The sequence below is a fragment of the Alligator mississippiensis genome, chromosome 14, assembly GCF_030867095.1.
Source record: "Alligator mississippiensis isolate rAllMis1 chromosome 14, rAllMis1, whole genome shotgun sequence".
Lineage (NCBI taxonomy): Eukaryota > Metazoa > Chordata > Crocodylia > Alligatoridae > Alligator > Alligator mississippiensis.
The window spans coordinates 38,138,351-38,164,351 of record NC_081837.1 but is presented as its reverse complement, the minus strand read 5'-3'; the positions used below and the strand labels follow the sequence as shown (position 1 = coordinate 38,164,351).

At 49.9% G+C, this 26,001-nt stretch overlaps 2 protein-coding genes across 4 annotated transcripts in view; one reads left to right on the top strand and one right to left on the bottom strand.

The window, feature by feature from the left end:
- UNC5CL (unc-5 family C-terminal like) overlaps window positions 1–1,795 on the top strand; it is a 21,073-nt gene extending 19,278 nt beyond the window's left edge. The window contains exon 10 of the mRNA XM_014594565.3: window positions 1–1,795. Coding sequence (XP_014450051.1) covers window positions 1–337 — 337 coding nt within the window. The 3' untranslated portion in view covers window positions 338–1,795.
- Window positions 1,420–26,001, bottom strand: BAK1 (BCL2 antagonist/killer 1). 3 transcript variants are annotated; one of them, XM_006270093.4, is made up of 6 exons: window positions 25,526–25,652; window positions 22,272–22,420; window positions 10,684–10,819; window positions 10,379–10,522; window positions 7,753–7,933; window positions 1,420–6,848 (listed from the first exon to the last, which is right to left on the bottom strand). In XM_006270093.4, the coding sequence occupies exons 1-6, from the start codon at window positions 25,564–25,566 to the stop codon at window positions 6,744–6,746; spliced, it is 756 nt and encodes a 251-aa protein (XP_006270155.2). In that variant the 5' UTR covers window positions 25,567–25,652; the 3' UTR covers window positions 1,420–6,743. The 3 variants fall into 3 exon arrangements, with proteins under 3 accessions (XP_006270155.2, XP_014450053.1, XP_059573399.1); XM_014594567.3 differs by lacking the exon at window positions 25,526–25,652 and adding an exon at window positions 22,568–22,795; XM_059717416.1 differs by lacking the exons at window positions 1,420–6,848; window positions 7,753–7,933 and adding an exon at window positions 8,505–8,824 and having other exon boundaries at window positions 25,526–26,001.

Below are 26,001 nucleotides of genomic sequence, written 5' to 3'. Positions count from 1 at the left end.
GTATTTCTCATGCCAGGAAAGCCCAGCAGCTGCTACCCTGGAGATCTTTGAGGAGCAGAATGGGAGCCTGAAGGATCTGTACAACATCATGGTGGCCATGGACAGGTTGGACTGCGCCTCGGCCATTAAAAGTTTCCTGAATGGGACAGGGAACAGACACTGCTGCACTTTGGCTACCAGTCCCCACAGAAGTGATCACCAGCTGGTAGGAGACAGACAGTCCCCAGAACAAGAACTGCAGGAACAAGGGCAACCTATGGCATGGTCCCCAGGGACAAAGATGCCACCAGAAGCTTATGAAAACCAAGCCCTGGAGGTGGAAGAGGAAGAAGCCTAAGCTGCAGCAATGAGAGCTCCCCAGCCTGTACTTGCCCTGGCCTATTTGAATTTTGGGGACAGATTGCCTGGAAAGGCTCCCCACCCTTACACTCCTAGCAATGGGTGCTTGGGGTGTGCAGCAACTTCCTCCATGTTGGCTAGACTCAGTTTCTCAAAGCTTGCATTGGATTATTTTCTGGCATCACCAGCCAGCCTGGTTTCCCTATCACCTGGTGAGGGATGGCAGTGCCTGGTTGTTTCCACTGCAGACTTAAGGGTGGTGTGGTTTCTGAGGCTCAGCAGGAAAGAGGTGCTTTTGGGTGAGATGACAAGAGATGTGTCCCTGCTGGGTGGGGTCTCACAGATTCTTGCTTCCAGGTGGAAGACACAGGAGTCTATGTCTGGAGCAAAGTGCCACGTCTTTTGGGAAGGTACTGTTGTTCTGCTTGGAAGGGGAGAACTGCAGCAGTTCTTGCAGGGATGAGGGGAGAGAGGCCATCTCTGAACTGGGCCTCCACTCCCTTGCTGTCCTAGTTCCACTCCCATAATTAAAAGTGGGAAAGCTCCTTCCTGTGCTCACAAGGGAAAAGATTAATGCAGCAGCAAGTCCCTAGGTAGGACTTTGTATGTGGCTGCAGCACTGTGTGAAAAGGCCTGTGCCTCTTGCACCCTTCCATCAGCAAGCTAGAGGAAGCACAAGGGAAGTGATTGTGATCCAGCCCTGGCAACAAGCATAGGGAACAGCAGCTGTGCATTACTGATCCACAAGCAGGAGGCCTGGGATTAGCCAGCCTGCTGTAGCTTTGCTCAATGGGATACCCTTAGGCCTTTTTAGGCACAGTGCATGGCCATTTATGGATTTCATCTCTTGGCACCCCAGAAGGCTGGGAAAGATCATTATCCCCATTTAGAGTGAGTAAAACAGAGAAACAATGCAATTTGTCCAAGATCACAGAAGAGGAGGCACAGCTAGGAACTGAACCCAGCCCAATTGAGACCCAGTACTGGCTCCCGATAGTCCACCTTACCAGCCCTCCCCCAGATGAGCCGAGTGCCCTGCCATGGAAGAGAACTGCAAGAAAACATTCAGATACCACCCACTCATGGGAAGACTGGAACTGCATACCTTTATTTTAAAATATATATTACATAAACTTTAAAAAAAGAATGATTTGCAAATAGTTTTCCAGTTGGACAGTTCAGTGTGTTCCACAGGCCCCTCTTGCCACAGAGCCAGCATGGAGGATGGGATGAAGAATTAAAAAAAAGAGGTGGGGAAAAAGTTCCCCCCTCTTTAGGGCACACCTACTGTCAAGGCTCTTGTCCCTTTCTTCCCTCTGCCCCATGTGTGTGGGAGGAAGGCAGGAATTGCGGGAAGTACTCTGGGAAGTGGGGTCTCCCTAGGTACCCTCTACAGTGGCTGCTAAGTGGGGAGGGGCTCTGTGGAACACCAAGGCTTCCAAGAACATGATAAAAAGATCAAGCAGACTTATAATAGCTACAATATGGCTTCAAGTATACCTGCAAAACCCTACCCTCACAAAGCTTCACAGTCAGCTGCCGCTAGTCAGGAGAAAACCCCCTTTGATACAGCACCATGTCTTGCCCCACAACTCAGGCTGACAGGAGGATCCCCAGCTAGCCCCAGGCTCCATAGTGTCACCACCCTCAAGCATGTGTTTCTGGCTTCTTACCAGTGCCAGGTCCCAGCACAGGGTTTGGAGAAGTGTCTGGAAGGGAGGTAGGTCAGATGAGTGATCCCTTAGCTTGAGCTACTGCTTTCATCCATGAATAAAGAACCACTGCTGCATGGGAGAACAGGTACCATTGACCAGGCTCAGTAGTAGGGAGGAACTTTTCCCTTATGCTCTTGTCCCTTTTCATACCTCCTATTAAATGCTGTGATTTGGATTTCCTTTTTGGCTTCTATTCACATCAGTATTTTTTGCCCAGCTGCCTGCCCCAACACCATGTGCCTGCTCCCTTGCCTGGAGACAGTCTAGCCCTGAGCAAACCTCTAGCTGGCATGGAGCCAGGTCCTGCTTCCTGCCATAAGGGGGATGAAAGGGATGGGATAGGATACAGCAAGCCTGGTGGCCCTAGCCAGGGTATACTAACCCCTCCCCAGTGCAGAGAACTTAGATTGCAGCAATCCTCTCTCAGTGCCCATGTGCCCTCTTCCTCCTCCAGACACAGAAGGCAGCATAAGCTATGAGGTGGTGCCTTTGTAGTAGCTTAGGCTCATTTCCCCCTAGGTTAGTCCCACAGTGGTTAGAAGCTTTGCCCAAGGACTAGCTCCCCTTGAGCTGTTTTCATGTCCTCCGTGCAAGGACCACAACTTCTAAGAAAAAGGAACTGCTGGCATTGCTAGACCTGTGGATAGATGTCCTCTCTGTATTGCACAGGTAGCAGAGAAAAATTCCCAGAGCAATTTTTCTCCAGGCCTTCCTGTCCCATACTCTGCTGAGACAGCCTACTGTGTTGGGTCCAAGGTAGATGGCTCACTGGACTGAGATCCTAAAACTCAATAGGATGTGGGAAGAGAGCAGCGGTCACCAAGTAGTTTTGCTTCTCTCTCTCCAGGGCTGCTTTTGAACCAGCAGATCCAAAACAGGGAACTGCCGTAGTCCATCCCAGTCCCATGAGCCATGCCTCCCTGACTAAAAGCTATGCAAACAGCTGACGAAGGTGGCTTTCTTCCTTTAAAGTAGCCCAGAAGGCAGAGCTAGAACAAGCTGCTAGCGGATTCAGACCACAGCAAGTGAAGCATCAAGGCCAGACTGGCAAATGGCTGATGATAAAATCCCTTTGGCAGCTGTCTCCATTGGATTGTCTCATTCAATGAGACCTTCCCTGTGGAGTTAAACTAAAAGGTACAGTCTTCTCTAGTCTTCCCCTGGGATCATGCTGCTGCAGGGGCACCTGCGTGAATGTGCAACAATTTTGCCATCCTGTGGCTGGATACAGTACTGCATATCAGCAATTAAATAAGCATCTCCCTGTTCAAACCTGTTTTCTCTGCTCCACTCTGGTACTACTCTCTAAGCAGAGGAGAGTCAGCTCAGAGCAGTGGAGGAATGCAGGAAAGTTCCCACAGCCTATTCTTATAGCAAGCAGAAGTTCAAAGGAACCACCTGAATTCTGGGGGGGAAAACAGAGGTTACAACAAGGCAAAGGTTCAGTTTTCAAAGCTCTTCTCAGTCCAGATCTAGTGGCTTCTCCTGGGACTGGAGTTGCATCCTATAGTCTCCCAAACATCTGCCAGTATCTAGGAAACCAGATGAACCCATTAAAAATGGCCAACTACTTCTAGAAGACCAAACCAGGAGAAGATCTAGCCAGCATGGGGTTTGCAAAAAGATCCTCTCTCATCATCAGTGTAACTCTCACATTATCAGTGGTACTTTCAATGTACCAGTACAAGCTCACATAATTCAGAGATTTCCAAAAGCTTCCGACAAGGTCCCACACCAAGAAGCTACTAGAGGCAAGCAGTCATGGAGGAAAACAGGAGGAATCAAAAACACTGGCAAAGCCGTGAGGAAGAAAAAGATTAGGAATGAGTGGTCAGTTTTCATCAGAGCAAGATGCCTCGGGTTCCTCCCCACATGTAGTGGCATCTGAATGCAATCATTTGTCAGAAAAAAAAAAAAGTTCTGTGGTAGTAAATAGGAGAGGGAGGCCAAAGTTTTTAGGTTAGCCCAGGACAAAGAAGACAGCCTGGAAATGCAAACACCTACTCAAATTAGAGAAGTGGGCAATTGAACAGCCAGTGAAGCTGTGTGTGGGCAAGTAAAAAGCAACATGTTACAGAGAGAAAACCCCAGCCTGGTTACGTATACCTAACCAGCATTGAAGTTAAACGCATCAGCTCAGGAACAAGACCTGAGGATCCCTGGAGACAGTTCAGTGATGATTTCTGTTCAGCACAGAACTAAGGCAGGTCAGGTTACATATGAAGTGAGAGGCAGAACATGGTGGAAAACATCAGAGTGCCCATCTATGAGTCAGTAGTTTGCATGCATCCGGGTAATATACATGAAGGAATTGGGGTAGGGGTTTTCAGAGGTGAAGACAGAAAGAAGGGATGGGGGAAAACATGCTTGTATGCAGAGAGATTGAAGTGGCTGCTGGTTTTCCCCTTAAAGAAAGGACAGGAACATGAAAGCTGTGATAAAAAGCATTAACAAGCAAAGTGCCTAGGGAAGCAAAGCTGGAGCCACTCTTCTCCCTGCATCCTCACACCCTGATGAGGGACAGTGGCCGAAATTAAACCGACAAAAGGGCAAGATCATTTGCAAATGAAGCAGTCGGGCTGTGGTGCTCCCTGCCACGTGGTTTGGTCGAGGATCAGAATCTTAGATTCATAGATGTTAGGGTCGGAAGGGACCTCAATAGATCATCGAGTCCGACCCCCATCTATATGGCAATGGTTCCCAATCTGCAGTACGCATACACTGTCAGATTTATTATAATTACTTTATATGACAAAAATTTGCTGGTGATACTTAAGGTTGTATCCTTTTAAATTGGTGGTGTGCAACCTGCCAGTTTGAGAACTGCTGCTTTATGGGGTAGTAAATGTGTAGCTTCAGGCTTTAAGCCTGTCTCTAACTATTAGGGATCTAAGGGAGATCTTTATTATGGCACTGAAGGAGGGGTGGGGATAGTCTCTCATTTGCCTACTGTAGGGGTCCTGCACTTTCCTCTGAAGCATCTGGTGCTGGTCACTGCCAGGGTCAGGACAGCAGCAACACAGATCCAGTATTATCACCACCACCAAGGTGAGTCACAGCTTCCCTCCAACCATCTCGACTGCCTCTTCTCTAGAGCTCCCGCATTGCCCTGACTGAACAAAGACGCAAGAATGGAAAAGTCCCAGATAACAGCACTTCATACTTTAAGTTTTATAAGCATTGCCATGTCTTTCTATGCAATCCCCAAGATTAGGCAGCCTTGGGACAGGGAGCCAGATCCTCAGCCAGTCAAAGGTGGTTTTACTCCGTGGAAGTCATTCAGCTGGGGATTTGGTCCTCCCTGAACTGGCCCAAGCATGCTAGAAAACAGGGTTAGCTGAAGCAGGCTTAGGCCTAGTTTGAGCCAGAGGTGGACACAGCAGTCACAGTTTCAAGCTTTACACAGTAACCAGAAGTGAGGAATACAAATGGCTGAAGCACTGGGCTCAGACTCAAATATGGGACCCATGGCCTCAAAGGCTAGAAGGATTTCAGAGTCAGGATCTGCTTGGACCCACTCTCTGAATGACAGCCGACAAGGAGTTGTTCACAATTTTCTAATCCTGACCAGAAGTGCAAGCAGCAGGTCAGAGAGGCCCTGCCAGGTGGAGTCTCCACTGAAAGCCCTTCCACTACAGTGTCAGTTGCCGAGACACAGCAGCCCTGGGAAGGTGTGCAAGAACCCAGCAGGACATTCAGGGGCACCTGAAGTTCAATCTGCAGACAGCTGCAGCAGTAAAGAATGGATCCGCTTCCTAAGCCTCCTGCTGTCATTTTCTGAAGGGACGCAGGGGGTGACATATCTCAGTTTCCACTTTAGTTGCAGAAAGTAAGGCTTAACAAAAAAAGGTTTGCCTGAGAAAGTTGCTGTCTGTCCTTTCTCAGGAAGTCTGATTTGATACTATTCAATACCAGCTCTTCATTTGATATACCTGCCAGCACATTAAGGCTGAAGCATGTGTAAGGGCTCATGACCAGCAAAAGCCACCCCATGTCTGTGATGCTAGTGGGGAAAACACACATCTCCAGAGTTGAGTTCTGGCAGGAAGAGTCTACCCATCACTCTCTGGGGTGCACCTAGATTGCCAGTAATCTTCTGTTGGGTTAAAAGGCAGGCAGGGTGCTTTTTAAAAGGAACTGGTAAGGCTGAGTATCTGAGCTTGGCTGTGGGGCAGCTACAAGCAAAACCCGCATGGCTTGGCCTCCTCCTGTGACTTATAATTCTGTTGTACGAGTGCAGGCGGGGTCCAGGCTGATACTGGAGAACACAGGGATCTGTGCCCTTTGCAAGGAGCATGCGAGAACCCCATTGAGCAGACAAGGAGAATAGCATTATGGTAACAGGGTGTTCATTCCTCTAATGGGCTTTCTCTGGTTTCCTTGTACTTGAGGAGCCTGGAACTCCTCCCTTGTTGCTGCCCACTGGGAAGGCCCTTGCTCCAGGACTCAACAGCTGGATGAGATAGCAAATGCCCTGCTCTTTCCTCTGTCCCCCCCTGCAATGCCTCTGAGTAGTTTCTGGGAGAGTCTCTCCATGGATGGTAGAAAACCTGGTGCTTTGTTGAAGAGAGGTCATAGGTCCAAGCAGATCTCCCTTTGTGGTTCCCCGAGCCCCTCTCTTGGGAGACGTCGTTACAGAGCAGTGTGTTGAGAGTTCAGCCGGACCCTCGGCCTCCGCCTCCATGACGGTCAATGTCCAAAGAAGCGACGTACCACGAACTGTCCCAGCAGGACCGCAATCAGCACGATCATCATGTACTTCAGGTAAACGTTGTCTAGGTCCAATGCTGCCACCTGGCGGGAAAGCATTACCAGCTGGGTGAAAGACTAGCAGCAACAGGGTGATATAACTGTTGACTCAGCTGGCACTCCTGGGCACCCAGCCACCCTCTGGGCCATCTCTGGGATGCCCTGCCTATGATCTTGGTGACAGCATCATTAAAACACAGGCTAGCGCTCTGTCCTGTGACAGAACGAGGTGTATTCCAATCCCGCTCACATCACTGCAGATATGAAGTAACCCACTTCAGAAAAGTTGCGAGCCAGCTTTCAACATCCAGCCAGCTCTAGAGCATTTGCAGCGGAAGTGTCCGAAGCATCTAAGGGGTTAACAACTTAACTCTTTAAGTCACCAGTGAAAGGACATCAGCCACTGCCCTGCCCCGCCCCAAGATGTGGCTTCAACAGGCTGGATTTGCAGAGGACCCAAGACCTACAATTGCCACCAAAGTAGTGGAGCTTCAACTGCTTTGCCCTCCTCAGAACATGGTCACCCCTTAAAAGAGGAAGGATGGGCAAAAGACCAGGATCTGAGAGACCTGGTTCAAATCCCTTGTTTTGCTGCAGGCTGCCTGTGTGACTTTGGGCCAATCACTTAAGTCTCTGCACATTAATTTCCCCCCCATCTATAAACAGAGTTGACAGTGCTACGATCCCGTACTGTGATCTGCTCAGACACTACAGTGATGATGCTTTATCATCACTCTAAGATGGACAGAGGGCCTCAAGTAGGAATTTAAGCACCCAAATGTCCACATCCGTGGCTCAACTCTCAAAGCAGCATCCAATGTCTCTCTCAGTGTGCTGCCACCCCCGGAGCTCAATGTCCCTAAATGTTCACCTGAGCTGCCTTGCTGGCAGAAATGTCCTATGTGCCCAGCACAACCACCCTGCAGGGTAGGAAGCCAGGCCCACTCACCCATCCTCCCTGCTGTGCAATCCACCGGGCGATGCGGTTGCGGAGCACGAAATCTGCTACGTAGCGAGCAATGCTCCGGAGGAAGCCGGTCACCCCGTGCTGGTAGACGTGGATTGCCATCCGGTAGCCGAACCCCAGCAGTGCAATCACCCTGCCCCAGTTAATGCCGCTATCGAATAAGCTGCAAGAAAGCCAAGTCACCGGGTGAGAAGCAGCGACAGGCACCTGGTGAGGCTGGCACTCTGCTGTGCCCCACAGGGCTGCTCCACCCAGGGACGATCCAGAGCAGGCAGTCAGGGAGCAGCAGGCAATTCCTGGGCACGTCTTCCAACACCACAGGCTCTCAGCCCTTTGGGTGCATCCTCATCAAGCTGCTCCCACAGCTGCCTGGTGGATCATGAGCACTCAAACTCCAATACCTGTGCGGTTGGGCTTTTAAAACAGAAGATACCATCCACCACAACCACCAGCCATCAGATAAGGGGGCACAGGTTGAACAGCTACCCACCCCACCTCTGTGACAAGGAGAAGCAGGTTTGAATCCCACTGAGGCCTGGACATGTCAGGACTCAATTCCTCCAGTGCCTGGAGGAGCAAAAAGAAATAAGTATGCTGGATTCTGCTCTCCCTTTATAGTGTAATGGTTTTCGGGCAGAGGCCACTGAGCAACACTCAGCTCCATAAGACACCCCCTCCCCCCACCCCCCAGTCTTACTTACAACACTGATATAATGCAAACCCCCCTGCTGTATGCAGGTCTAGCACCACTTTAGTGAACCACTCCAGATTAACTTTTGATTGGGTCTCTGGTGTTTAGCACAGCTATTTTCTCGCTGTGTAGCTGTAGGAAATGGTTTGAATCCAGGCAGGACTCTCACCTGTGTGAGGATCTCCACAGGGCAGACCGGGGCTTCAGGGAGTGTGCCACGGGCAGAGGGGGCAGTTAGCAGAGGCAGAGGAAGGAACAACAACAACAACAACATTGAAAGAGACAGGAGGGAGAGTGACAGAGGTTAATTTACCTGTTGGCTGTGCCTCAGGGCGGCATAGCTGCGAAGACAGTGCAGCGTGGCTTCCCAATGAGAGGGGAGCAGGAAAAGAGGACAGAAGAGACAGTTAGACATACACCAAGAATGGCGCATACAGGGGGGCAAGGCCTGGAGCTCCAGCTCTGAGGAGCAGCAGACGTCCCCCTCCCCACCTTGGGTAGTATTGCTCGCTGGGCACAGAACAGGTCTCGGAACAAGACCTGCCACAGCCAAAGGAGGCAGGGCAGCCTCGTGAGCAAAGGACTGGGCTGGCACTCCAGGGACGGGCTCAGGTACCCCTGCCAAAGGCTTCCTCTGGGACCCTGAGCAAGTTGCCCCCTAATCTAACACCTCAGTTCCCCACCTATAAGATAAAATCCAGCAACAAGGGCTCAGAAGTACTTGGACATCTGGCTGCCAGCCACAGCATCCAGAGTGAAACAGCCAAAACCAGGCAGGCAATCACAGCCTCCACATTGGCTCCACAGCAGAAGGTGTGGATTATAAAAACAAGCATCTGACTCTTTCTGCTGTCTGCTCCCCTTCACCCTGGCTTGGTAACAGGGTCTGTGCCAGTTCTGAAGTCACTTATTGCAGCTTGGGCAACCCACAGAGTCCTGGTGCTACAAGACTGGCAGACCCCGGTGGCGCTCTGGCATGGTGGCTTGTGCCTGACACAGAAGCAAGTCACACGAGCAGTTCTCACAGCTCCAGCCAGAATCCAGCATCTGTCCTCAGGCTGCCTGAGAGGCAGAGGGCAAATTACATCCAGGCCAGTGTTTTCTCCATTGAAACATGCTCCCTGCCCACCCACAGCTTCCGAGCATCAGCCATGACTTTTCTTCCACAGCTAGTGAGCCTGAATGACCTGCGCTCCTCTGACTCTTTGCTTTCCTCATTCACCCAATGGCAACTCCTCAAATCTGAAAGTTGGGCCTGCTGCACCACAGCTGTGGAGGAAGAAGACTGGCACAATACACTGCATCATGGGCTGGATTGAGTCAGTTCATGGCACCAAGAGCTGCCTCCAGCTGCAGCTGTGCTTGCTCAGCACCCTCCAAGGACCAGGCCCCGAGGCCAATTGCCTGACCAAGAGCAATTTTGATTCTCCCCTCAGGCTGGCCTGACCTCACTGCAAAGCCACTAGTCCAACATAATCCCTCTTGATTTACACTGGTGTCAGCAGGAGGAGAGCCAGCTTCTCCATCTCTGCCCAACTCAAGAAGGTGCTCACATGTCATCAAGACCCATTTACACATGCAGACATCCAAAATGAGTGTGTAACTGCAGGAGTGAAAGCAGACAGGCAGGAAACACAAGCAGAGTTCAGGGGTTGCTTCATGAAACTCAGGACGAGCTCACAAAGCAAGTCCAAAGCCGAGGATAAATTGCTCACGTACTGTGGGAGGAGCTGGGGGCAGCAAGTAGGTTTGGGGAGCCAGCACTCTGGGATCATAGAGGAAGCTAGTGAAAACCTTTCATTTCTCTTTCCTTCTCCTCAGCCTGACCCTTCCTGTGTGCCTGCCACTGAGACCCGAGTACCGTACCATCTGCCACCACCATCCCCCAGGCAGCAGCGAAGATGTTGGCATCCTCACCTGGAGGCGATCCTTGTGAAGTACTCGTAGGCGTTGTCCTTTGTGGGCCGCAAGGACTTGAGCATGTTGCGGAACTCAGCGTCGTACCGCATGTTGATGTCATCGCCAATGATGGCCAGGCGCCGGCCCACCAGGCTACTGGTACTGCCAAGAGGATGGAACAAGTCAGAGACAAGCCCGGTTCCTATGTGGGACAGGTAGGCACCCTATGGAAGGCACGCTCAGCCCCTTAGAAGAGGGAGAACACTGCATGCAGTTGGGCTTGGCTGGCACAGGATGAACGGCACAGCCTGATACGGCCTTACCTGCCTGGCTCCTGCTGGATCTCGGCAATCTCGGGATCCATGGGCATCTCCTCTGTGCTCTCCTCCCTCTCCTGCTGGTAGCGATAGAAGGCATAGCTCCGAAACACCTCCTCTGTCTGCTGAGCCACCTGGTCCTCTGGGGAACAGAACCACAAGCAGTCACATAGGCAGTTCCCCGACTTCCCCCAGGTCTTGCACCTACCCCAGCTTACTTGGGGCAGGGGACTGCCTGGGTCAGAGACCAGATCCCAGCTATCTCAGGCAAATGCACCATAAAGTCCTGTTCCCAAATATACCAAGATATGTCAAAACCAGCTGGCAGCATGAATAGTCCATGCAAAGGCTGTTCCAGAGCCTCTCTCCTCCAATGCTTAGTAACTTTTCTTCTGATTGCCAGCCTAGAGGCATTCAGTATATCCCAAGTTCTTTGCCAACACTGTCCCATAGTTTTAAAAGCTCCCTCCCCTTCCTCATGATCCTCCCACAGTATATTCACTAGGAGCAGTCACATCTGCAATCAGCCCTTGTTTTGCCAAATTAACCAGTTCTAGATCTCCTGGTCTCTTTGGTAAGAAAAGTTCTCCTTTCTCAAATCTTCCTAGTAAGTCTTTTCTCACCACTTCCTATTCCTCCCAGTCTCTGCAGAAGCAAAACACCACTCCAATCCTCCTGCACTTATATCCCCCCCCAACCCAGGAGAGGCAGACATCCTTCTCCCCTTTCTTGGGGAAAGGGCTTGCATTAGTCTTAACCCTTGAACTGCAGTGCAGAACTAATGTTCCTGCTTATTTGCTAGCAGGCTATTGGCAGCAGAAATGGGGTCTGCATATAGATCTGCAAGGCCCTGCCAGGTGCTGGGATGCTTTTTAGCAGCCTGATGCCATGTAAAAGAGCAGCGAGGAACCAGTTTAGGGCTTGCCTCATATTCTAACATCCCTGAATAGAGACCGAGTTTTAACATGATTGAGTTGCAAAGACCCGTGTGGGTGCTCTTCTGGCCTAGCCTGGGCTTGTTTCAGTTTGTAGAAAGGCAGCTAGAGAATAAGCTGGAAATACTCTTACATGGGACTCAGCACAAGGGGCTCCTGGTTTTTGACTAAGCCTTAGTCCCACTCCCTACAAAATGTGCTTTAATCATCCCAGATTGGCAGTGCTGCCAGTGCAAGTGGTGCTGCTAGCTGTTGAACTTTTGGCATGCATTTTCAGGAATCACAGAATCATTGATAAAAGGGAGAAAAGAAAGACCCCCCCATCACCCCTCTGCACACAAAGCAGGATAGTTCCCAGCCAAACAGTTGCTAGCAACACATAGGTCTTAAATAGCTGGAGTGGTGAAGCTGCCACAGTGACCCAGAGCACTATAAGGGGAAAGGTCTGAGCACGAAGACTGAGCAAACAGGGCTTTAGTCACCGTGAGGCCGTCCCTGGCTCCTGCCTCGATCACGCGCCGTCTGATCTCACACCCATCAGCCTGGCAGTGACAAGGGTCAGACGGGTTTGCAACCTCAACATGACCTGCCTAAGCTAACAGGAAGCTGACGTCTGAGCTCAGCATCCTGCCTAACTCCTGGATGCAGAGACTTGTTTAGGACCGCAGCAGGCACACAACATACTCCTTTCCCCTCAAGGGAAAGGACTGGGTACATCTACACATTCATTAATGCTCCTTAAATACTGTACATTTAGTTCAGTACTTCCTTAAGAAAGCACTGAATGCACAGTAAAGTAGAGTTACGGCACAGTAGCACCAGCACATGGTTATTTAGTGATGCTTACTGCACATTAGCCTAATAACACTGCACAGTAGGCTATGGTTTTTGCCATGACACACTACTGTGCAAAGTTATTAAGCTAGTGTGCAGTAAGTGTTTTGTGTAGATGTGAAAAGGGTTAAGTCTTTAAACCCTAGTGGCCACAAGGGCACATTTCAGTGAGCTCAGACCAGCTGCACTAAATGCAAGAACTTCACCGACACCCATTTTAAACCCAGCTCCTGTGATAAAAGGCCGTTACCCTCCACCACCATCTGATACCCACCAGCTCTCTGGGAGCAGAAGCCCCAATCCTCTGCTTTGATAACAAATAAGCATGCAAGATATAAGTCAGTGGTAAAGCTTGGTGGGATGGGAGGCCCCGGCCAGGAAGTCGGTGGGGGTTGTTTGGGGTAAGGCTGCCTTTGTTTCTGGACACAGCAGCAGCTTCCTCCTTTGCAGGATAGTAAACAGCTCTCAGTCGAGCGGGCCAGGTATTCTGAGCTCAGCCGTGACATGCAAGGAAACAGAGCAGGCCTGGCGCACAGGCAGGAAATGAGTCAGTGGGGAACTGGCAACCGGGTCCATGAAACAAAGCCTCAGGGGAGAGTTTCTTGCTGTTGCTGTCATGAGTTAAAATCCTCCGCTGGCACAAAGCCACAGTGCAGACAGGCTGCCAGTTTTGCCCCTACTTGTGTGTCCCCACATTCCTCCACAAGTGGAAGAGCCTGGCAGAGACCTTTGACACACATGAAGCAGGCTGTCTGGAAGGCCACAGCAAGCCTCCAAAGCACATCCGCTTGTAAGTCCCATCTTAACGGACATCTTATAAAGTTTCCTGTAGCACAATAAACACAGGGCATTGAGAGCGTCACAGGAACACAAACTAGAGGAGAGGCACTGGCCTGAAACCCAGAGCTCTAGTCCCAACTGCAATCTCCCAACTCCCCCCAAAACCATGGGCAAAGTCACATAAGACCTGCACACCTCCATTTCCCACTCTGTAAAACGGGCCCACTTAAACCTACTGCAGTCAGAGCCACAGAGGTTAGCAAGCTGGCATACAGCGAGCACTCTGAAAAGAGCTGCACCCCAACTTTTCTGGGCAAGGACTGTCTTCTTGGTAAGATGACAGAACCACAGCAGAGGGGATTAGCCCAGAAGCATCAGAGCCCAGCTCCTTACCAGTGCCCCAGAGAGTCTCCCGACAGCATTTGTGCCAAATATTATCATGTACTGTGCTTTACTTAAAAATGGTGCAGGGCAGGGAAGAATGGGTCCCACATGCATTTCAGTTCAGGTCTAGGTACAGGCTATGCATAGGAGTTTCAGAGAACTGGCCTTCTCATTGACATTAAATGGATTTGGGGGTGCTCAACATCTCTGCAGAAAGAGGCCCGAGAGGTTTTGCAAAGCCGTCCCATAATATGGTTACTGCTCTAAGCAAACACCCGGCTAAGTGACCAGTGGACAGGCGAGGCGAGGCCTAGGGCACCTCTGCAACTGGGATATGGATAGCCTGGGTCAAAGGCCATGATGACTCTAGGAAAGCTTTATTGGTACAGTGCCCCCTGGGCACACTTTGCTTTCCAGTGCTGGTACAAGCTGTATCTTCAAAGAGCTCTTTCCCCAGCATCATTAACCAACTCACCAAACAGCAGAAGCTTTACTGGGAAAATGGGTTTTATCTGCACAGGAAGCCTTTGCTGGTATGCCTCAAAGCTCTGTATTGCATTTCTAGCCCAAGTGTGGACACACCTAGGCCAGCCAAGCCATGCTTTGCACTAGTATAATAAAAAAAAAAATCACCCCCACAAGCAGAAGAGGCAAGACCAGTAAAAGCACAGGTTTACCAGTATAACTGCATCACTGCTAGTGCAGCCATGCCCATCAGGGATCTCACTCCTCACCCCCCGACAGGCTGGTGGAGCTACACTGGCAGAAAGCTGCTCAGCCCAGATGTGCCCACCGGCATTATGGGCAGCGCAGTGTGGGTTGTGTAATTACAGGCGAGGGGACAGGGCCGAGGCTGCGCGTGCAGGGGATTGTTGTGGATTCAGCCGAGACCAGGTTTATTTGGAGTAAACAGCTCCCGCTTTCAGGGGGAGCTGGAGGCGAAGGGCACTGTGCAGGCCTGCGGCCACGAAAACGAAACCGTCTGACTCATAGTTTCAGTGGAACAAAAAGTAAATAAACCGACAGGACAAAAGAGGAAATAGGATTAAAAAAAGAAAACCCTCTCCCTCTTAGAGACCCAGGGTTATTTTTAGAAACCCCAGTGAGAGGAAGCATATTTCTTTATCAGCACTATCCTATAGAAGTGTCACAGAAGGGCTGCCATAGTATAGCAAGGCCTTTGCCCCACGGGAAAGGCTCCAGGCTGCACCCCCCTGCGGGGCCGCACCACTGGGCTCACGTTCCAGGAATGCAGCTGAGCTCCAAAACCCCAGCTGGAAGGGCTGATGTCCAAATGGCTTCAAGCCCAACTCACCTTTGCACTCCTCCTTGCAGTCTAGGGTGGGGCCAAGCCTCCAGAGAGAGTTGGCATAGGGAGTTGGGCTGGAGCTCCCCAAGAGCTGTTGCGTACTTCTGCTAGCTACATATCACTGCGAGCAGGGCACATCTACACGAGACATTACTTGTGCGGCAACCTAATAACACTGCACGGTAGCATGTCACAGCACGGGCAGTGCTAATACGCGACTGCACAGTATTGTAAAGGGTACTGCGCAGTAGTGTCACTGAAAAGGTGTTCGCTGGCACTACTGCGCAGCAACTCTGGTTACTATGCATTTATTTAGTACTTTACAAGTACTACATTAAATGCACGGTAACTATTGCGCATTAATGAACATACAGATGCACCCGCGGGGATGCAACTGCAGCCAGGGATCAGTGATATGGGAGCATCCTGCCTACACCCCTCTCTGCTAAGCCCCCTCCCCACTGTTGCCTGCAACAGGCAAGGGAACGGCATAGCAGCCTTTCCCTTCGTTGGCTGTACACTGCCAGAGGATGAGCCTCGTGATCCCAGCCTGGACCTGCAGAGAGATACAAAAGCAGCTACCCTACAAGGAAAATATCTGCTTTGCTGAGTTTTATTCTCTGCAGGGCAGGGACCGCACCTTGCCCGGCCCGACGCACACACCAGCAGCATTCAGACAGAAGGTCTTCACTTGGCAGTGTCCCCGTGAGCCATTATTGAATAACTATGCTGTGCATTAAGAGGTGTAGTTGTTTGCACAACGGCTGATAACCTCCTTGTAATCAGAGTGGCTGCAGGCCAAAATGTGCCTCCCGCAGCTTATGTAGCTATGACAATGGGTGCAATTGTACCTTCAGGCGCAATACAATAAGATACCAGCAGGCACCAAAAATCTCCCATTCTGCAAGGCTGCCTGATCTCCTAAAGTGCCAGGCTGCTGTCAAAAAAATCCCATTGTATATAAACAAAGAAAGGGCCTTTCCCTGATGTCATGCTGGCTTTACCCAAAGTGCTAAGCACAACCCAGTGAAAATCAGGTCTCACCTGTCCACGATCCACAGCCAGTGTCAGTTGGCCACAGTCTACCCCTGGGGGGGACAGCCTGGCTTCTTAGCATAAGCTGTATGGACACACATTTACAGCTGAGCACCCACTGCTCCTACTGAAAAAAAAATCCAGATTTCCCCAGGGTTTAGTGGAATTACTCGCAGTTCACACTGCAAAATGAGAATCTCACTTCTAGTATCACTGGGGAGGGGTGATGAAGAGAGCTTAGGAGCTATGCTGGTAAAGGAGCTTCCTTTCCAATATATAAGAGGGGTCCAGTCTTTTCAGCAAGTGTGCCACAGCTTAGCCACCACCCTCCCCAAGTGCCACTTCAGTCCTCTTCCCCTGGCTAACCTGCCACTCTGCAGTCTGCTCCCCCCTAGTGTTCCTTGTCTGAGCTGCTGCTCTGCTTTCTGCCCCATCTGCTTGTTCCCTCGTCTCTGGCTACATACTACAGAGGCTGTCCATGCCACCTGTGGCACACCTGGTGCAGGTTAGCCACTCCTATAATGCATCACACAGAATCTGCCCATGACCTAAATACCTGGGTGACTGCTAATCTTGCATTAAAAGAATACCACTTCCTGCTATGCCAACTCCCCTTGTGTCCAGGCAGCAGGAATACAGCAAGGTATTTGCTTATCTTGAGGTCTTAAAAATGATCACCAAGACAGCTCTTTCTTTCAGGAACTTTCCCTCAGGGCACTGGAGTGAGGCCTGCTACTTTCAGAGGATGTTTAACTCAAGCCCACATCTGAAGCAATCTAAAGTCATCGCCAAGCGAGGGTGGCTCATGGCCTCTGTGAAACAAATTTGGTGGCTCCCAGTCCAGTTCCCAAGGGACAGTTTCTCTCTACTGCGGAGCCCACTACTGACAGACAATCTCAGCAGAGGCCAAAGGCTGACTGAGCCAGCTTCTCACTCAGGGGAAAGCCTTGCAGCTCTGGGTCATGCTGGAAGGATCCTGCACAGCCCCTGCCCAAGTGAGCACCTCTTGGGTGACTGGAGGGTGCATGTCCCACTCGGGAGCAGCTGATCCAGCATGAGGGCCCCTAGCCTGAACCATCATTTTTCCCTGCTCAAGTACACTGTCAATTTGGGGTTATTATTCCAGTTGCTGGAGGTAAGGGCGTGTGTCTGGTGCTGTTAACTCCTCCTGCAAGGCCCAGTTTCTGATGATGCATGTTGATTCACTGCCTCCACCAGTGAGTCACCGCAGGCTGAAACAATGCGGGAAACAAGACACGAGGACATTACACAGAGCACCTGGGTGTACAGCCCAGGGAGGTTGTAGCCAATGCGCCCGATATGCCAACACCCCAAGGCATATGTATGTTTACTGATGCAGCAGAGCAGAGGAAAAGCTAGCTAAGACCTAGGCCCAAACCTCTCCTCTGCTTACCAGACCCCTGCATACTCCAGACTAATCCCCATGTTAGAGAAGGGGACACTGAAGCACAGACATGAAATGACATGCCCAAGGCCACACACTAAGTCAGTGGCGCACCCAGTGTCAAAACCCAGAAATCTGACTCCCTATCTGCATGGGTGACTGGTGCCACCTTAGGGGGGCACATGCCCCCCAGTGACCAGTCAGTAACTGGGGGAGGGTCCCCCCCAAAGCCAATCTCACCAACACTGCTCCCACTCCCCAGCCAGCACTAGCAGGGGGCTCCCACCTGCCCCCCTGCCCATTGCCTGAGCAGCAAGCACGGCTGGTCAGGGGATGCACCAATGCTCTCGGGGGGGGGGGGGGGGGGGGTGCATGTGCACCCCTGTGCAATGCCTACACATTGCCACTACCAATCTGAGCTATGTTCCCATTTCCAGGCAGGCCAAAGGCCAATTCAATCAATCCCGTGCTGCAGGTGAAAGAGTTACGTTACACTCAAAACAGGGTGCCCTTTTTGGCTTTGGAAGGTGCCTAGCTCAGTCCCAATTCCCCAGAGTGGTTACAAGCAGATAGACCAGAAATGCACAGAGCCAGCCATCTCTCATCTTTCTTCATTTTCCATTGCTCTCTGGAGAAGCCAAACCGCCTCCACTTAAAGAAAGAAGAACCCTAAAATATATGCACACTGGGTTTTGGTTGTAGTGGTGTTGGTCTAAGGACATAGGCAGGTAATGCAATATATTTTATTAGACCAATGGAGGAACTGGAAAAAAAAATGTTATTTGCAAGTTTCATACACCGAGGCCCATCACAGCCTATTCTCACCTCATTAGCAGCCACACTAGTGACCCAGTATGGAATCACTACATTTTCACTCAGCCTGTCCCTAAATGACAACAGCAGAGGCCCTAGGTACAATTGTCAAAGCCTCGCTGTTTAAAAACAGATGCATCAGGCATCTGAAATGAAGGGGAATCCCTCCTCCCCCAGAACCACAACAAGGTACACTTTAGTAAAACCTCCGTAAGCAGTGTAGACTTTAGAGCGATAAGACCTGTGTCTACATGCTACAAGGTCTTGCAATATTTGTCAGAAGAGCAATTTTGCCTGTCTTGGTAGGAAAACCCATTCCTAATTTTGAGTTGCTGTTTTACAAAGAAATTGGGTCAACAGTGCTCCTCACCCTCTCTACAGATAACAGCTGCTGCCCCAATTACATAATATTCAAGCATGCAGAAACCCTCCAATCTGAGCTAGGTTTTCTACATCAGCTGCATTTAAATTGAGAGATCTATGGTCTAATTTCTTAACTGACCACCCACTGGCTGTATCTCTAGCATATAAATACAGTTTGGTGGGAAAATCCAGTAGTCTATGCCTGCACAGTGTCAGAGATCCGACTTGCAGGCCTGGAAGAAAGAATCCAGCTTGAGTTTGTCCAAAATCTATACATTTCAGAAAGCATGCATCCAGCTCTGAGCAACTAACCTGTTTTTAAACCTGTTCTGCAGGTGGCCTTGTCAATGGGAAGATCAAGCCATTGTAGATCTGTCAATAAGGCCACATAAGTAACTGTTCATGCAGTTCATGTAGCAATGAAACTTTGCACTGGCTAAGACTGAAGACCCATTTAGGACTTGATTCTGCAACACTCTCTTAGCCTATCCCAGTTATTGAAATGCAGATAAGTTAATGACTCCAGAGGGTAGGAGAGGAAGTGATTTCTACTTTTTATAGATGGGGCCCAGCTGAGTGACAGCCAGGACATCTGGCTTCTGTTTGTCGCCACTGTATATCCTTGAGGCAAGTCACTGTAACCCTCCCTCCATGTCTCAATTTCTCCAGGTGTGAAATTGGAATTGTAATGCTTATCTTACTTGGCCAGGTACTTCGAGATCTACAGGTCAAGTGTTCCCCACAGCAGCAGAAAAATATGGGGGATGGAGAGGTTGGTTGTATTGTAGTGCTTACAAAAACAGAGCTGTTCCATTATGAACTTAGCAGGACTCTTGTCCTTTTCTCCCGTGTTTAACTTCCCCTTCTTTTGATTCATCTAGTCAAGATATGTATACAACACCATTTCTCTAATATCGTAGCACTGTACAGCATCTCTGGCAACCATCCCTAGAAAACTGAGGCACAGACAGACTAATTAGGGCCAGGGTTGGAAGGCCATCCCTACCTGTGAATCCCTGAACTGAGTACCCTCAGCACTGCACCCACCTGCCTCCCTTGTTAAATCTCCTGTGCAGCTATGCCGTGAAAAGTCTCCCCTTTTCACAGGATACACTCCGCTTGGGTAGAGTCTACCTCTATGGCACCAGCTACCTATAGCAAGTCCAGTCCTTTTTTGCCTTTTTACACAATCAATGAAGCCTTAGCTTCAAAATAAGGTCCAGCCAAATATAGATGGCAGTCAGACTCATGCTCCAAGCAGCGTTTGGGTGGGGGTGTAGGATTCAAGGTGATACTCCAGGGTGCTGCCCAGAAAAGCTTTAGGAGAATAAAAGTAGGTGTTTATAAGATATAGATTTTAGCAAAGGAGTTGGGCTAAACAAGTCTCGCTGGGCCTGAAACCGTGAAGGTAAGAGTATTATGAAGTGGGCAGTGCTATGTGAGGCAAATATAGGGTCTTAGGACACAAAAAAAAAAAATTTAGACCTGATGAAGAGAGGAGGAGGACCCTTGAAAAAACCAAGCTCACAGCTGGAGACTTAGATATGATGGGTTTTAGCTTCAGGTGCAAACCACATTTGACATACGTTGAGAAATTGTGACAGATCAAATAGCTTAAGCAATAGTAATACGAGAGTACTAGAAGGGATGTTTTGGAGATGGGGTCTCTGGTTTGAAATGCTTCCTGGTACTGTCAGAGTCCATTCTTGCCATTGTTTCAACTACCCAATTAACTGGAATTTGCTATGGCAATGCTTTAATCATCTGATATTCCTATCGTTCTAAAAATTTGATATTTTGCTATAATGCTATGGAAATTCTGACTTGGCATTAAGGGTAGCGAACGTTTTCCTGGGAGTTTTCCAAACACCGCCATTGCTGCTCTTAAGTCTTCCAGGGTCCAAAAATAATGAAGTTTCAATCTGAGACCATTCTGGACCTATCCACTAAGATCCCAGTAGCGTAAAGAACTAAAAATATGGAGAAAATAATCCAATTGGTAACAAGAGAATTTTCTTTCCCCTGAGCATCAAACAGTTCCCTTATGCCTCATCATCCCATCCAAAAGGGCAGAGCCACACAAGTAAGGTACTGCGAGATGAGACAGCGTATTACAGAGTACGAGGTACATCGCTGTACTCCTCTAACCCTGTGGTAGATGCAAGTCGGATTATCCCACATACCTCATGCTTGCTTGCCCTGCAGGGTATGACCCTGCAGACAGCAGGTGTTAGCTGCTCTGCAGTGCTTGTCCGTCTCATCTCAGGGTCCCCTGTGCATTCTATTATGCTCAAATAGAAGTGGGCAAAGAACAGGCAGGGAAATCAAACCTCCCCCCCAAACTCAAATTCAGCTAGGCCAGACACTTGTTGCCAAAAATCCTTCCAGTCCCTGCAGTCTCACAGCATAGGGCTGAGGCAACAATACAGCTCAGCTCCTGCTGGCATCTGTACAGCTTTTACCTGAGAAAGGAAGGCAAATTCAAACTCAAAAGTTTAACTGGATGTACATACAAAGACTCGCATGGGCTCTCTGGAGCAAGAAAAATAAGGCCAACGACAAATGCTTTGAAAACACTACCCAAGAGGTGCCCACTTATTTATAGGCTCCTCAGTTGTTATTCAAGCAAAATCTCACTGACCTCAACGGGAGTCTGGCATGAGTAAACTGCCTTCTATGCATCTTGCAAACTTCGGTAGGGCAGGGACTGTGTGCTTAAAGAGGCTGCAAGCCCAGTTGGGCCCCCAGGCTCTGCCACAATACAAACAGTATAATGACACCAATAAAAGCTCTGGGCTGGAGGTGAGCTGAACTGCATAAACAGTTAGGCACTGTCACCAGCACTGCACTGTTGACAGAGCAGTTGTGACTCAGCTCGTTTACAGTCCACCTGCAAAACAGGTAACAAAGTCACCCGCGCTTAGGAGCGCGTGGTGCATAGGTATGCTGTGGACTTGGGACGAAACATGGAGTGGAAGCATCTGCCCAGGTTCCTTTCAGCTCTGCACCCAGTTTCACACCTTTTATTAGCAAACACAATGACTGACACAGTCCATTAAGTTCTGCACGTGTGCCGTAACGAAGGCAAGATTTTTGCCTCTATATTCCCCATTGCGGGTATCCCAAGCTGTATTTTAGGTAGCCAGTGGGGTCTGAAGTTTATGTGCTGGCTAACATGCAACCAGCAGAGAGCCAAGCCGATAAAGCCATGGAGAGCTGAACCAATAGATAACAATGTATGGCGTGAGCTGGCTGGCCTCGCCTTCTTATCAAGCAGCCATTCATTTCATGTTCTTCACCTGATTGAATAGGCTCTGCTCAGAAGATGCTTTGCACTGGGCTAGCGTTGAGGGCTGCAAGTCAGGTTCAAGGGGCAGACAGCTATAGCCAGGACCACCCAGCACTGAAGCACGCTGGCAGGGCAGCATGCAGAAAGCTATAGAGCAAACTGCAGAGCTTTAATGTCATCCTCCAAATAACCTCTGTGACCGTGTACTGCAGGTTAAAAAAAAAAAAAAAAAAAAAAAAGAATGCCTTTCCATGAAATGCTCAGCAGCGAGACTGTGAGGTTTCACTTCCACTGCCACACGCTTGAAACCAAGTCCACCTAGCCCAGGGCTCCCTCCTCTCTTTTTAAAAGAAACAGGAGAGAATACGAGGCTAATCAAAACGGAAGAGAAATGAAAGATTATTTTATGCCCCCCCCCACCCCCAAACATAACAAAATTCCTTTTACCTGCATTGATCCCCGACAGCCGTCTTTGCCCATTGCTGTTTCTTCTCTCGGACCCGTTGCTATTCCTTTTCCCAGGAGGGTCATCACTGTTCCCCGAGGCCATGGTGGAGAGGAGCTTGGGTGGAGGGGAAGATGGTCTCAGCTTTACTCTGCAGAGGTCAGAGAGAGAAACACACACAAGCAATAGATGACTGGGGCCTCTGGAGTGATACGAGGAGTACAGCCAGCATGTGCTGGCACTGGAGGAGACAAGTGGAGACTCAAAGCTTGCCCTTTGGTCCTGGATCCTTGCTCACCTGCAAGGCAAGTGCTAGGCACTTTGAACAGCATCCAAGTTTCACTCCGTTCCTCAGCACCCAAAGTTTCACTCTGTTCCTCCAGGCACTTTAAGCTTTATGCCTCCCTTTATCTCTGCAAGTTTCCTGACAGCCTCCTGGCTCCTCCCTTCTGCAGCCTACTCTCCAATCCCCAGCCAGACCATCACATTTCCCCAACTTTCTCCTCCTTGAGAGGATTTACACTCTCTCTTATATAGCCCAGCTCCTCCTCTGGTTGCAGCCTCCCTCTTCTCCCCTCCCTTCCCCCACACCACTAGCTCTCATTCCCCATCCAAACGTTCAGGATTATTCTTAGGACAATGCTGCATGTCTCCTGTGCACCCCCAGGAGTACTCCCTGCCATTTCTCAAATGCAGCCTGGACTGGACCTGCCTTCAGCAGGACAAATCCCCATTATAGTCTGCACCAGTTCAGTGCTGGATGTGACAGCTGCACTGGGAACTGTGGGATAGTTACCCAGAGGGCCTTGCAATGCTGACTGTTTAGGGCTGCACAAATGCCGACACAGGAAATTCTGCAGCAGCTTCTAAAACAGTCCGGTGTGACTAAGTTGGATGACTTGCAAATGACTCAGCTTGGTAGCACGGAGATGGTCGTGGCAATCCCCCAAGCTGGCGTCTCCCCAATCACCCAGATGGTTTGCCCGCTGCAGCTTTCTTAACTCCCCATTTCGCTTTACCGAGAGGCTATTAATCCTCATTCAGACCCTTAAAGTAAAAACCACAGACCTAAACACGCCCAAACCTCACAACTCCCTAAACCCACACCTAAATATTTAGGGCACATGCAAGTCTAATCCTGACACTGTGTATCCACAGGTGGATAATCACCCTGCCTTGCGAGGCTGGGATTATCCCTGCTTTTTGCATGTGGGGATATGGAATCATGGTTTTTTTTGATGATCCGTTGAGCCACAACATCCCCTTCATGGTTTTAAGTTGTAACACAGGTAACAATCTTTTTTGGTTGCCATGTATAAACCAGCCTGGATTGGTTTTCCATGTGAAAACGGGGGGGGGGGGGGGGGGGGGTTTGCGTTGGATTGGACTGCTAGAAGGTAAGAGAGAACTGACCCCTCTTGCAGAACCAGTCCCCATTCATCTAAACGAGGTGAGAACGAGGGTTCATAGAAATGCAAAGTTTGCTCATTTGCATATCCATCATTAAAATGTAAAGCTGTTCCTCAGCCTTGAAGAGATCTTGTTGCCAAGATGGTTCAGGAAATATTGCAGAGGCAAGAGTTTACTGGACCAAAGGCACAGTTGGGATGGTCCCCAACCATGCAGTTGGCTCCAACAAGAGTTGGCATCCACGAGATACCTCGCTAAGCTGCTCCACAGAGCTGCAGGACTGGAAGGTTTACACTGTGCACATGGGGGCAATGAACTTTCTTTTCCTCTCCCCAACCTCAAAGATGCCCAGGCAGCATGGTTAGAATTTGATCCATGTGTTCTCCTAATGGGATTCTTTCCAAGAGCTTAACCAAGCTACAGGCCTTCCCTTCTCCCCTGCCTACTGAAGCTAGGGGACTGAGGTATGACTTGCAAGAAGGACTGATCCCTCTGACCCTTGATTACTTTTTATGCTTCCCAGACCAGAGACTGCTGTCCTGCTTTCTGCTCTGGAGATAGAGACTCCCACTAAGTAAGGAATTGGAACCCCAAGTTCCCCAAAATTGCCTCAACGGGGGGGAAGCTACTCTCCAACCCTCCCACCAGCATCCACTGGGACGAAAACACCAGACAGTCCTAGATGGGCTCACAAGCATGAAGGTTGATCCAGTTCTTCGCGTGCAGGGCTCAGAGTGTTTGCAGACAAAGGAGAAATGCAGGCACAGAAAAAAAAAAAAAGAAGTCACTGGGGTCACAGAGGAGCCTGTAGCCAAGTAAGGAACAGAAACCAGCCTCCAGATCACACAGAGAGGGTCAGGACAAGAGCATCCAGCACTTGACATGAGCCTCTGAATAGGCAGCTGGCTTCATCCATCCCATGGACTCAGCCAGCTGCAATCACCATCTCCCTCTTGGCTGCCTGTGATGCAGAAGGGTCAGGCACTGAGACAACTGCCAACATACCAACAAAGGGATAGCCTCTCTGATCCCAGCCCCCACAACCTGTTTCTACACCCACATAAGCATCTTTAGCTTCTGCTTGGAAGGTACTTTGATGTATTTGGGCTCTGGATGGCATTAGCAGGTGTAAAGGCTGGCCAGCCTTTAAAATTTGCTAATAGGGTACACACAAAACAAGGGGAGGCTGGATAAAATGGACCAGACACTACTAGGAGACTCTGGTCCCACTGTGAGCTCTGCCACTGATTCACTCCACTGCTCTGTGCCTCAGTGTCACAGGATGGGGTCCCTGGGGATGGCCGTGATACCTCTAGGGCTCCTTGACCATGCCAATCCTGCCCAACAGGCACCCTCTTTCTCACCCGCCATGTCTTGCTGGTAATTTTAGTAGATTGGGAGGCTGCCTTTGAGTTTGTCTGGACACAGTCCTGCTGGACCCCACTGAATTCTTGGATCCTGCTCAAAGTGGATGCCTCACGGGACACCCTCAGCCTTATAGGCTAGATGCGTGGCTCCAAAGCCACCCCTTTACCATGCCCCAAGCCTCGCAGATGGGTCTGCAGAGAGCTACTGTCAATACTATCTCCACATCCCACACTAGCACTGGGATCTGCTCAACCCCTTTACTGTACTCTTCTCTAGCACTGGGGTCCCCACACTGTAGTGGGTCCCTAATGAGGCCTCCTCCTTCCCCCATAGCTTCAGCCCAGTCCTCTGGTATTTATAAACAGCAACTTAAACATGAGCCCCTGGGCTATAACATACTACAAGCAGTTCAGGGTGTGCTCTGCCCCTTTAAAAGTCCAATTTTCCCCAGCACTAAGTGCTTTGTAGGCTACGGTACCTGTTAAGCTCCTGGAGCCCCATTAGCCCAGTATGCAGCATATCAGGCCGTCCCTGGGCAATTCTTCCCTGGAGGCTCCTTCCCCTTAGCTGCTGCCAGAGAACTCACCCTCTGGTCCCAGCCTTGGGGTTTATATTTGCCCAGGGCCCTGCCTCTTCCTGTCAGCTGACCAGGTGCAGGTATAAGCTAATTGACTCGTTAGCCTGTTGCCAAAGTAACCTGCACCTGTGGGCTCCTGTCTGGCTCTTAGGGCCCTCTCCCTAGACAGCTTCTGCTCTTATAGGAGCAGGCACTTTAGTGCTCTGCAACACTCGGCTTTCCCACCCGCAAAATGGGAAGAATACGGACCTTCCCTTATACACAGCTGTTGAGATCTGTGAACGGTAAAGTCCAAGCATTAATTGTGACTGAAAAATAAAAGTGTTTTAGATCCAATTGCACAAGAGTGGCAAACCTTACGCTAGTATAACACTACT

Coding starts and splice junctions, on each gene's coding strand:
- BAK1 (XM_006270093.4), bottom strand. CDS start 25,566: ATGCTGCATACTGGGCTAATGGGGCTCCAGGAGCTTAACAG. Junction 10,820..22,271: donor GCTGTCGGGGATCAATGCAG/GTAAAAGGAATT, acceptor TCTGTTCCCCAG/AGGACCAGGTGGCTCAGCAG. Junction 6,849..7,752: donor TTGCACAGCAGGGAGGATGG/GTGAGTGGGCCT, acceptor CTTTCCCGCCAG/GTGGCAGCATTGGACCTAGA.